Below are 14,179 nucleotides of genomic sequence, written 5' to 3'. Positions count from 1 at the left end.
ACTTTTAAAAGCGACACACAGTCCATGTGAAAAATCCCTCCTTTTTGGTAGCGCCCTCATTTAATTGACAAAAAAATCCAGACTTTGGAGCAATGTTCACGGACTCTAGTATTTGGCTCTCTATTAGATGCAATGTTATTGGGACCATGATTTATGTCATCACTTGTTCACACCTCCTCATATGGAATATACTTTTCCTTCTTCATGTCTCAAGAAGGGTAGAAATACAAGAACACACACACACACACACACACACACACACACACACACACACACACACACACACACACACACACACACACACACACACACACACATACACACACACACACACACACCTTTGAACCCTCCGAGGAGCGACATCATCTGTATCTTCCTCCTCTCGCTCCACTCGTCCTCCGACAGAGTCGTGTTTGCATGGACCTCCTAAAACACACACATTTAAACACACACACACACATTTAAACACACACACATTTAAACACACACACACATTTAAACACAATGTCCTTTTGCCCCGAGTCGCCGTGGGCTGCGTTTTGTTGCCAAGTGGAGCTGTTTCCAGGCGACCTGACGCTGACATGACAGTGATGGTGATGTGGCGTGTGCCCTGATATGTCTGCAGGTGTGCCCTGATATGTCTGCAGGTGTGCCCTGATATGTCTGCAGGTGTGCGTTGATCCAGACATACCTGCCCGTCCTCCGCTTTCCTCCTCTTCAGTCTGCTGATGCGGACTGCGGATGAAGACGAGACCAGAGTTGAATTACGATTCATAGGCTTGTGTTTCATAAAAAAAAGGGTGTATTTGTCACATTCCACTCACACGTACCTGTCCCCAACCTGACGTCATAACAATTCAAACCTCGTATTATAATAATCAAACGACAGCAGCCATTTGCGTTAGATTATTTTCTAATATAAGTGCCCGCTTACAATGAAAATAACAAACAAATGTGTTATGTCTGGGTGGAAATCATGTGTACCCCTTTCAGAGTTCACATGAAGTTCCCCTTAAAACCTTCACATTTTGCACAATGAGATGTAAACATGGGTTTACACTCCTGTTACTTTCTGTCTGTGAAATATATTTTTATTAGTATTTCTGCAATCTAGAAGCAGCATTTTATGATGAATATCCATAAATTAACATTATTGTGTATATATATATATAATTATTATTATTATCATGATAATTATTATTATTAATATTATTATTATCATTATTATCATAGTTATTAGTAATATCATTACTATTATAATTTTTTATTATTATTATTACTACTACTATTATCATTGTTTTTATTATTATCACTGCTACTATCATCATTGTTTTTATTTTTTAAAAAAGTGTGTATTTGTCACATTTTACTCACGCGTACTGACCAATGTTCCCTCAAATTTTTCAAGTGTCTGAGCAAACGCAAAAACTTTCAGAGCACACCAGCATCACACCTGTCTTTCTCAGTAAGGCTTGTGTTTCATTAAAAAAAAAGCCAACCTGACGTCATAACAATTTAAATCTCGTGTTATAATAATCAAACGACAGCAGCCATTTCCGTTAGATTATTTTCTAATGTAAGTGCTGTTGGAAGCAGATCAGAATCATATCCATATTTAAGTGTTACTTCTTTCTAAACTCCTAAAGTCATATAAAGAATAGCTAGTATTCTTCCTTCTTTTGAGTCTCATAGTAAGGTGTCGGCCTTCTAGATTGGAATGTGTCAGAGTAGAGATAACTCGGAGTAGTCTAAACAACGGGAGTGGGGGCGAGGGACAGAGGGAAGATCACAGGACTTCCGGGGGTTTGAGGGGAGACCGAGCTAGACCGGGCGAGGGAACGCTGGTGTACTAGATTGGTCTCACGTTTGTCCTCTAAGCTTGGAGAATAAACCACAAAATACCAACTTCTGCCTGGTGATTGAATATAAACATCAGCTTATTGCCATAAAAAGAATCTGGGAGAGACTAGCAATTTCAATTCCCCATTGGAGGAATGCTGGTCAACGCAACAGTGCCCGCTTACAATGAAAATAACAAACAAATCTGGTATGTCTGGGTGGAAATAAAGTGTACCCCTTTCAGAGTTCACATGAAGTTCCCCTTAAAACCTTCACATTTTGCACAATGAGATGTAAACATGGGTTTACACTCTTGTTACTTTCTGTGTGTAAAATATATTTTTGTTAGTATTTCTGCAATCTAGAAGCAGCATTTTATGATGAATATCCATAAATTTACTTATATATATATATATATATATATATATTTATATATATATATATATATATATATATATATATATATATATATATATATATATATATATATATATATATATATATATATATATATATATATATATATATATATATATATATATATATATATATATATATATATCAGGTTAGCATGCTAGTATTAACATGTTAGCTTTTTAGTTAATTTTGAGGAATTCACCACGGACTCATATATTTTGTCACTTGGCGTTAACTAGCATGCTAACTTTTTGAGCTAATTTTGGAGGTATACAAGTCCGCATACCAATGTTTTATGCTAGCTTTTTGAGCTTATTTTGCAGATATACACCTCACAGTCATATATTTTGGACATGCTAACGGTTTCATGCTAGCTTATTTACAGGTATACACCTAAAGGTCTTCAAGACACTATCTGGCTAGCGTGCTAACTGTTCGCATTTCAGTTCGGCTTCGACACCCACCGAGACAGCTTTTAGTAGTTGACATATGTAACATATGTCGGGTGCTTCCTCCTCACGGCCGCCTTTATTGAAACCTTCTTGTATCTTGTATCATAATAATCAAATGACAACAGCCATTTCCGTTAGATTATTTTCTAATATAAGTGCCTTTTACAATGAAAATTGTAATTAACAAACAAATCTGGTATGTCTGGGTGGAAATCATGTGTACCCCTTTCAGAGTTCACATGAAGTTCCCCTTAAAACCTTCACATTTTGCACAATGAGATGTAAACATGGGTTTACACTCCTGTTACTTTCTGTCTGTAAAATATATTTTTGTTAGTATTTCTGCAATCTAGAAGCAGCATTTTATGATGAATATCCTTAAATGAACATTATTGTGTATATATATATAAATATATATTATTATATATTATATACACAAAAGCACAAACATCCTACATAATAACACACACAGCCTACACAATAACACACAAATCCTGAAGCCAAGCATGTCACATTGTGTGTGTGTGTGTGAGTGTGTGTGCGTGTGTATACATGACAAAACACACACACACACACACACACACACACACACACACACACACACACACACACACACACACACACACACACACACACACGCACACGCACACACACACAAGTAGTCCAAGATGGTGGTGTGTCACTGCTTCTTCTCCCTGATGTAAAAGTTAAGATGGCGGAACAGAAGCACCTCCTCCATTGGGAGCGCACATTAACTTTTAGGGGCCCTTCATTCCTGCATGACACTGCAGGGGGGGGGGGGGTTGGTGTTGAACACACACACACACGCACACACACACACACGCGTACGAGGGCTGGTGACCCCGAGCAGCGGCGTGGCAGAGAACGTAATGAGGGTTAAAGAGGAAGAGTTCATCCACCAGAAAAGAAGACGAGAAAGGAAAGTGAAAGTGAAAGTGAAAGGTTGATGAATCAACACAAGAAAGACCCCCCCCCAACACACACACACTCCTCTTCTGACATGTATTTAGAGCTCATTATGGCGTCCTCTTATAATCCCAATAAAGTCTAAGAGGCCTCATCAGCAGTTTCTCAACAGTTGTAATAGCCTGCAAAGACAAGATATTTCATGTTCACACTGAGAAACTTTGTTATTTTTTGCAAATATTAGCTCATTTGGAATTTGATGCCTGCAACATGTTTCAAAAAAGCTGGCACAAGTGGCAATAAATACTGATAAAGTTGAGGAATGCTCATCAAACACTTATTTGGAACATCCCACAGGTGAACAGGCTAATTGGAAACAGGTGGGTGCCATGATTGGGTATAAAAGCAGCTTCCATGAAATGCTCAGTCATTCACAAACAAGGACGGGGGCGAGGGTCACCACTTTGTCAACAAATGCCTGAGCAAATTGGGACAACATTTCTCAACCAGCTATTGCAAGGAATTTAGGGATTTCACCATCTAAAGGTTGATGATATTACAGACCTTGGATCCCTCAGGCGGTACTGCATCAAAAAGCGACATCGGTGTGTAAAAGATATCACCACATGGACTCAGGAACACTTCAGAAAACCACTGTCAGTAACTACAGTTGGTCGCTACATCTGTAAGTGCAAGTTAAAACTCTACTATGCAAAGCCAAAGCCATTTATCAACAACACCCAGAAACGCTTCACTGGGCCGGAGCTCATCTAAGATGCACTGATGCAAAGTGGAAATAATTATTAGTTTAATAATTTATAATTTATAATATATATATATATATATATATATATATATATATATATATATATATATATATATATATATATATATAATTGTATTTATTTATTTTTTTATTTTATTTCATTTTAGGGTTAGGGTTAGGGTTAGGGTTAGGGTTGGGGTTAGGGTTAGGGTTAGGGTTGGGGTTGGGGTTGGGGTCCCCCTAACCCTAACCCTTTGTAATATTTATTTATTGAAGCATCATTCAAAAATAAGAAATATTTAGTATAAAACTAGATTTTTATTTACAGGTCAGAGTGTATTTTTAACTTAACAAATATTTTAATTTACATTACATTTTAATGTTGTTTAATTATGATAAAATAATTAATCATTGATATTATAAAATAAATATTAATTGTTTTTAATATTTATTCAATCAAGTATTATTCAAGAATAAGAAATATTTAGTATAAAACTAGATTGTTATTTCCAGGTCAGAGTGTATTTTTAACTTAGTAAATATTTTAATTTACATTAAATTTTCATTTAGTTAAATTTTTTATCAAATAATTAATAATTTCTATTACAAAATAGAAAAATAATTGTTTTTAATATTTATTTAATCAAGTATCATTCAAGAATAAGAAATATTTAGTATAAAACTAGGTTGTTATTTCCAGGTCAGAGTGTATTTTTAACTTAGTAAATATTTTAATTTACATTACATTTTCATTTAGTTAAATTTTTTTTATCAAATAATTAATAATTTATATTATAAAATGGAAAAATAATTGTTTTTAATATTTATTTACTCAAGTATCATTCAAGAATAAGAAATATTTAGTATAAAACTAGGTTGTTATTTCCAGGTCAGAGTGTATTTTCAACTTAGTAAATATTTTAATTTAATTTACATTACATTTTCATTTAGTTTATTTTTTTTATCATATAATTAATAATTTATATTATAAAATGGAAAAATAATTGTTTTTAATATTTATTTAATCAAGTATTATTCAAGAATAAGAAATATTTAGTATAAAACTAGGTTGTTATTTCCAGGTCAGAGTGTATTTTTACCTTAATAAATATTTTAATTTACATGTTCATTTAGTTTAATTATGATCAAATAATTAATAATTTATATTATATTATATAATAAATAAATATATATTTTTTAAAATCTTTTTTTGAAGTATCATTCAAGAATAAGAAATATTTAGTATAAAACTAGGTTGTTATTTCCAGGTCAGAGTGTATTTTTAACTTAGTAAATATTTTAATTTACATTACATTTTCATTTAGTTTATTTTTTTTATCATATAATTAATAATTTATATTATAAAATGGAAAAATAATTGTTTTTAATATTTATTTAATCAAGTATTATTCAAGAATAAGAAATATTTAGTATAAAACTAGGTTGTTATTTCCAGGTCAGAGTGTATTTTTACCTTAATAAATATTTTAATTTACATGTTCATTTAGTTTAATTATTATCAAATAATTAATAATTTATATTATATTATATAATAAATAAATATATTTTTTTTAAAATCTTTTTTTGAAGTATCATTCAAGAATAAGAAATATTTAGTATAAAACTAGGTTGTTATTTCCAGGTCAGAGTGTATTTTTAACTTAGTAAATATTTTAATTTACATTAAATTTTCATTTAGTTTATTTTTTTTAATCATATAATTAATCATTTATATTATAAAATGGAAAAATAATTGTTTTTAATATTTATTTAATCAAGTATTATTCAAGAATAAGAAATATTTAGTATAAAACTAGGTTGTTATTTCCAGGTCAGAGTGTATTTTTACCTTAATAAATATTTTAATTTACATGTTCATTTAGTTTAATTATGATCAAATAATTAATAATTTATATTATATTATATAATAAATAAATATATATTTTTTTAAATCTTTTTTTGAAGTATCATTCAAGAATAAGAAATATTTAGTATAAAACTAGGTTGTTATTTCCAGGTCAGAGTGTATTTTTAACTTAGTAAATATTTTAATTTACATTACATTTTCATTTAGTTTATTTTTTTTTATCATGTAATTAATAATTTATATTATAAAATGGAAAAATAATTGTTTTTAATATTTATTTAATCAAGTATTATTCAAGAATAAGAAATATTTAGTATAAAACTAGGTTGTTATTTCCAGGTCAGAGTGTATTTTTACCTTAATAAATATTTTAATTTACATGTTCATTTAGTTTAATTATTATCAAATAATTAATAATTTATATTATATTATATAATAAATAAATATATATTTTTTAAAATCTTTTTTTGAAGTATCATTCAAGAATAAGAAATATTTAGTATAAAACTAGGTTGTTATTTCCAGGTCAGAGTGTATTTTTAACTTAGTAAATATTTTAATTTACATTACATTTTCATTTAGTTTATTTTTTTTATCATATAATTAATAATTTATATTATAAAATTGAAAAATAATTGTTTTTAATATTTATTTAATCAAGTATTATTCAAGAATAAGAAATATTTAGTATAAAACTAGGTTGTTATTTCCAGGTCAGAGTGTATTTTTACCTTAATAAATATTTTAATTTACATGTTCATTTAGTTTAATTATTATCAAATAATTAATAATTTATATTATATTATTTAATAAATAAATATATATTTTTTAAAATCTTTTATTGAAGTATCATTCAAGAATAAGAAATATTTAGTATAAAAATTGGTTGTTATTTCCAGGTCAGAGTGTATTTTTAACTTAATAAATATTTTAATTTACATGTTCATTTAGTTTAATTATTATCAAATAATTAATAATTTATATCATATTATATAATAAATAAATATATATTTTTAAAAATCTTTTATTGAAGTATCATTCAAGAATAAGAAATATTTAGTATAAAAATTGGTTGTTATTTCCAGGTCAGAGTGTATTTTTAACTTAATAAATATTTTAATTTACATTACATTTTCATTTAGTTTAATTATCATCAAATAATTTGTACTTTATGTTATATTATATAATAAATATATATACATATTTTTTAAATATTCATTTATTGAAGTACCATTCAAGAATAAGAAATATTTAGTATAAAACTAGATTGTTATTTCCAGGTCAGAGTGTACTTTTAACGAATGAAGTCCCATCAACGACTTAGAAATATTTTCCAGGGGCCATCAAATGTATTTTCCCCCCTCACACGTGTGATTAATGCTCATGAACACAGGACTGCATGGTCTTACCAGCTCGTGTGCAGTCCAGGTGGACTCCCGCGCCGTGCGGCCGTAACGGCGCAGGTGTGACGTAGCACCTGCACCAGCAGAGGTCTTCGACTGTTCACATGTCAAGAGGTCAAAGTTGAAAGGTTAATAACTCCTCTGCTCGTGTGGGCGCTAGGTCACCCGCTGGGGGGGGGGGGGGGCGGGGCACGTTTAACAACAACAACAAAAAAAAAAGGTTTGTGCCGTGGAAGTCTCTCATTCGTCTTTTTTGCAGCAGCAGCAGCAAGGAGACAAACTGGCCTGAAAATGCGGCAACGTACCGTTTAGCCGGGTGTGTCTGTTGGCTCGCACGCGCAGAAACGTCTGCAGCAGAGACAGATAACAACGTGTCAAAGTTACATTTCACTTCATTAAAAGCCAGAACTTTATCCATAAAATGACCAGACACGCTAGCATAAAACGTTAGCATCCAACATAGAAATTAGCATACTTCTAAGATGGCGCCAAGTATCAAAAGTCATGATATTTAGGTTTATACAAAATAATAATAGCAGAAATGCTAGCATGAAATGTAAATATGCTAACATTAGCATGATAACGTAGGAAATGTTAGCATAATAATAAGATGGCACCAAGTATCAAAAGTCATGATATTTAGGTTTATACAAAATAGTATTAGCAGAAATGCTAGCATGAAACGCAAATATGCTAACATTAGCATGATAACGTAGGAAATGTTAGCATAATAATAAGATGGCACCAAGTATCAAAAGTCATGATATTTAGGTTTATACAAAATAGTATTAGCAGAAATGCTAGCATGAAACGCAAATATGCTAACATTAGCATGATAACGTAGGAAATGTTAGCATAATAATAAGATGGCACCAAGTATCAAAAGTCATGATATTTAGGTTTATACAAAATAGTATTAGCAGAAATGCTAGCATGAAACGCAAATATGCTAACATTAGCATGATAACGTAGGAAATGTTAGCATAATAATAAGATGGCGCCAAGTATCAAAAGCCATGATATTTAGGTTTATACAAAATAGTATTAGCAGAAATGCTAGCATGAAACGCAAATATGCTAACATTAGCATGATAACGTAGGAAATGTTAGCATAATAATAAGATGGCACCAAGTATCAAAAGCCATGATATTTAGGTTTATACAAAATAGTATTAGCAGAAATGCTAGCATGAAACGCAAATATGCTAACATTAGCATGATAACGTAGGAAATGTTAGCATAATAATAAGATGGCGCCAAGTATCAAAAGCCATGATATTTAGGTTTCTGCCTTGTACCAGGATGATGTACTCTCTCCCATAACATTATTTATTGTGTACATACTTAATTATAACATTAATTATTGCGTACATTATTAATCAATTCTAACATTATTTATTGTGAACATTATTAATCAATTATAACATTATTTATTGTGTACATAGTTAATCAATTATAACATTATTTATTGTGTACATACTTAATTATAAAATTAATTATTGCGTACATTATTAATCAATTCTAACATTATTTATTGTAAACATTATTAATCAATTATAACATTATTTATTGTGTACATAGTTAATCAATTATAACATTATTTATTGTGTACATACTTAATTATAAAATTAATTATTGTGTACATTATTAATCAATTATAACATTATTTATTGTGTACATAGTTAATCAATTATAACATTATTTATTGTGTACATACTTAATTATAAAATTAATGATTGTGTACATTATTAATCAATTATAACATTATTTATTGTGTACATAGTTAATCAATTATAACATTATTTATTGTGTACATACTTAATTATAAAATTAATTATTGTGTACATTATTAATCAATTATAACAATATTTATTGTGTACATAGTTAATCAATTATAACATTATTTATTGTGTACATACTTAATTATAAAATTAATTATTGTGTACATTATTAATCAATTATAACATTATTTATTGTGTACATAGTTAATCAATTATAACATTATTTATTGTGTACACACTTAATTATAAAATTAATTATTGTGTACATTATTAATCAATTATAACATTATTTATTGTGTACATAGTTAATCAATTATAACATTATTTATTGTGTACATAATCAATTATAACATTATTTATTGTGTACATACTTAATCAATTATAACATTATTTATTGTGTACATACTTAATCAATTATAACATTATTTATTGCGTACATAGTTAATCAATTAACATTATTTATTGTGTACATCGTTAATCAATTATAACATTAATTATTGTGTACATATTTAATCAATGATAACATTATTTATTGTGTACATAGTTAATCAATTATAACATTATTTATTGCGTGCATACTTAATCAATTGAAACAATATTTATTGTGTACATAGTTAATAAAATATAACAATATTTATTGTGTACATACTTAATCAATTATAACAATATTTATTGTGTACATAGTTAATAAAATACAACAATATTTATTGTGTACATAGTTAATAAAATATAACAATATTTATTGTGTACATAGTTAATAAAATACAACAATATTTATTGTGTACATAGTTAATAAAATATAACAATATTTATTGTGTACATAGTTAATAAAATACAACAATATTTATTGTGTACATACTTAATCAATTATAACATATTTATTGTGTACATAGTTAATAAAATACAACAATATTTATTGTGTACATACTTAATCAATTATAACAATATTTATTGTGTACATAGTTAATAAAATACAACAATATTTATTGTGTACATAGTTAATAAAATATAACAATATTTATTGTGTACATAGTTAATAAAATACAACAATATTTATTGTGTACATACTTAATCAATTATAACATATTTATTGTGTACATAGTAAATTACAACATTATTTATTGTGTACATAGTAAATTATACAATATTTATTGTGTACATAGTCAATTATAACATTATTTGTTGTGTACATAGTAAATTGTAACATTTTTATTGTGTGTTTGATTTATTTAAAAAAAAACGTCTAAACTATTTATGTTTATTCACGAGAGGAGTGTCATCATTGAGGTGTGGCCCTCACTAACATGATTGTGGCCCTCACTAACATGATAGTGTAACATCCTACCTGATAGCGGTCTGAGTGCCATCATTGAGGTGTGGCCCTCACTAACATGATAGTGTAACATCCTACCTGATAGCGGTCTGAGTGCCATCATTGAGGTGTGGCCCTCACTAACATGATAGTGTAACATCCTACCTGATAGCGGTCTGAGTGCCATCATTGAGGTGTGGCCCTCACTAACATGATAGTGTAACATCCTACCTGATAGCGGTCTGAGTGCCATCATTGAGGTGTGGCCCTCACTAACATGATAGTGTAACATCCCACCTGATAGCGGTCTGAGTGCCATCCTTGAGGTGTGGCCCTCACTAACATGATAGTGTAACATCCCACCTGATAGCGGTCTGAGTGCCATCATTGAGGTGTGGCCCTCACTAACATGATAGTGTAACATCCCACCTGATAGCGGTCTGAGTGCCATCCTTGAGGTGTGGCCCTCACTAACATGATAGTGTAACATCCCACCTGATAGCGGTCTGAGTGCCATCATTGAGGTGTGGCCCTCACTAACATGATAGTGTAACATCCTACCTGATAGCGGTCTGAGTGCCATCATTGAGGTGTGGCCCTCACTAACATGATAGTGTAACATCCTACCTGATAGCGGTCTGAGTGCCATCATTGAGGTGTGGCCCTCACTAACATGATAGTGTAACATCCTACCTGATAGCGGTCTGAGTGCCATCATTGAGGTGTGGCCCTCACTAACATGATAGTGTAACATCCCACCTGATAGCGGTCTGAGTGCCATCCTTGAGGTGTGGCCCTCACTAACATGATAGTGTAACATCCCACCTGATAGCGGTCTGAGTGCCATCATTGAGGTGTGGCCCTCACTAACATGATAGTGTAACATCCCACCTGATAGCGGTCTGAGTGCCATCCTTGAGGTGTGGCCCTCACTAACATGATAGTGTAACATCCCACCTGATAGCGGTCTGAGTGCCATCATTGAGGTGTGGCCCTCACTAACATGATAGTGTAACATCCTACCTGATAGCGGTCTGAGTGCCATCATTGAGGTGTGGCCCTCACTAACATGATAGTGTAACATCCTACATGATAGTGTAACATCCTACCTGATAGCGGTCTGAGTGCCATCATTGAGGTGTGGCCCTCACTAACATGATAGTGTAACATCCTACCTGATAGCGGTCTGAGTGCCATCATTGAGGTGTGGCCCTCACTAACATGATAGTGTAACATCCTACCTGATAGCGGTCTGAGTGCCATCATTGAGGTGTGGCCCTCACTAACATGATAGTGTAACATCCCACCTGATAGCGGTCTGAGTGCCATCATTGAGGTGTGGCCCTCACTAACATGATAGTGTAACATCCTACATGATAGTGTAACATCCTACCTGATAGCGGTCTGAGTGCCATCATTGAGGTGTGGCCCTCACTAACATGATAGTGTAACATCCTACCTGATAGCGGTCTGAGTGCCATCATTGAGGTGTGGCCCTCACTAACATGATAGTGTAACATCCTACCTGATAGCGGTCTGAGTGCCATCATTGAGGTGTGGCCCTCACTAACATGATAGTGTAACATCCCACCTGATAGCGGTCTGAGTGCCATCATTGAGGTGTGGCCCTCACTAACATGATAGTGTAACATCCCACCTGATAGCGGTCTGAGTGCCATCATTGAGGTGTGGCCCTCACTAACATGATAGTGTAACATCCTACCTGATAGCGGTCTGAGTGCCATCATTGAGGTGTGGCCCTCACTAACATGATAGTGTAACATCCTACCTGATAGCGGTCTGAGTGCCATCATTGAGGTGTGGCCCTCACTAACATGATAGTGTAACATCCCACCTGATAGCGGTCTGAGTGCCATCATTGAGGTGTGGCCCTCACTAACATGATAGTGTAACATCCTACCTGATAGCGGTCTGAGTGCCATCATTGAGGTGTGGCCCTCACTAACATGATAGTGTAACATCCCACCTGATAGCGGTCTGAGTGCGTGTCATCGGCAGGTCGTGGCGATGACTTGGGGGAACTTCCTTCCCGTTTGATGTGCAGCGAGAATGACAGAAGCTGAGAGCAGACACAGATTGGAAGGTGGAGCCGCACAGGTGAAGGTGACATGCTGACAAGATGGACGCCGTTTACCTTTGGCGTCCTCATGGCGTGCTCGTGCTGCACAGGTGTGACACTTGGGAGGCGGAGACACAAACAAGACATGAGCACAGCAACAATAAACAATATTTATATCTTTTCTTGGAAACAACATCTTGTAAGTTGCCTGTTTTTATTCTGTAGTTAATATATTATAACAATATTTATTGTGTACATAGTCAATTATAACTATTTATTGTGTAAATAGTAAATTATAACATTATTTATTGTGTACATAGTAAATTATAACATTATTTATTGTGTACATAGTAAATTATAACATTTATTGTGTACATAGTAAATTATAACATTATTTATTGTGCACATAGTAAATTATAACATTATTTATTGTGTACGTAGTAAATTACAACATTATTTGTTGTGTACATTGTAAATTATTAAATTGTTTATTGTGTACATAGTAAATTTGAACATTGTTTGTTGTGTACATAGTAAATAACATTATTTATTGTGTACATAGTAAATTATAACATTATTTATTGTGTACATAGTAAATTAACATTATTTGTTGTGTACATAGTAAAATATAATATTATTGTGTACATAGTAAATTATAGCATTATTTATTGTGTACATAGAAAATTATAACTTGATTTGTTGTGTACATAGTAAAATATAACATTACTTTTTGTGTACATAGTAAGTTATAAAATTATTTATTGTGTACATAGTAAATTATAACATTATTTATTGTGTACATAATAAATTATAACATTATTTATTGTGTACATAGTAAATTATAACATTATTTATTGTGTACATGCCCCCCGCGACCCCGAAGGGAATAAGCGGTAGAAAATGGATGGATGGATTGTGTACATAATAAATCATAACACTATTTATTGTGTATATAATAAGTTATAACACTATTTATTGTGTACATAGTAAGTATAAAATTATTTATTGTGTACATAGTAAATTATAACATTTATTGTGTACATAGTAAATTATAACATTATTTATTGTGTATGTAGTAAATTACAACATTATTTGTTGGGTACATAGTAAATAATAACATTTGTTGTGTACATTGTAAATTATTAAATTATTTATTGTGTACATTGTAAATTATTAAATTATTTATTGTGTACATAGTAAATAACATTATTTATTGTGTACATAGTAAATAACATTATTTATTGTGTACATAGTAAATTAACATTATTTGTTGTGTACATAGTAAATTATAACATTATTTATTGTGTACATAGTAAATTATAGCATTATTTATTG

General features: G+C 31.2%; 1 protein-coding gene across 1 annotated transcript in view; it reads right to left on the bottom strand.

Moving 5' to 3' along the window:
* Positions 1 to 14,179, bottom strand: part of LOC133635065 (E3 ubiquitin-protein ligase RNF220-like) — a 119,390-nt gene that overhangs the window by 18,079 nt on the left and 87,132 nt on the right. Inside the window, exons 4-9 of the mRNA XM_062027818.1 lie at positions 12,920 to 12,962; positions 12,752 to 12,844; positions 7,977 to 8,019; positions 7,678 to 7,767; positions 692 to 735; positions 339 to 426 (exon numbers count right to left, since the gene is read on the bottom strand). Coding sequence (XP_061883802.1) covers positions 339 to 426; positions 692 to 735; positions 7,678 to 7,767; positions 7,977 to 8,019; positions 12,752 to 12,844; positions 12,920 to 12,962 — 401 coding nt within the window. The remainder of the gene's footprint in view (positions 1 to 338; positions 427 to 691; positions 736 to 7,677; positions 7,768 to 7,976; positions 8,020 to 12,751; positions 12,845 to 12,919; positions 12,963 to 14,179) is intronic.

Source organism: Entelurus aequoreus, linkage group LG19, assembly GCF_033978785.1.
Source record: "Entelurus aequoreus isolate RoL-2023_Sb linkage group LG19, RoL_Eaeq_v1.1, whole genome shotgun sequence".
Classification (NCBI taxonomy): Eukaryota; Metazoa; Chordata; class Actinopteri; order Syngnathiformes; family Syngnathidae; genus Entelurus; species Entelurus aequoreus.
Note: the sequence above shows the minus strand (reverse complement) of the source record. Positions and strands in the feature narration are given on the sequence as shown.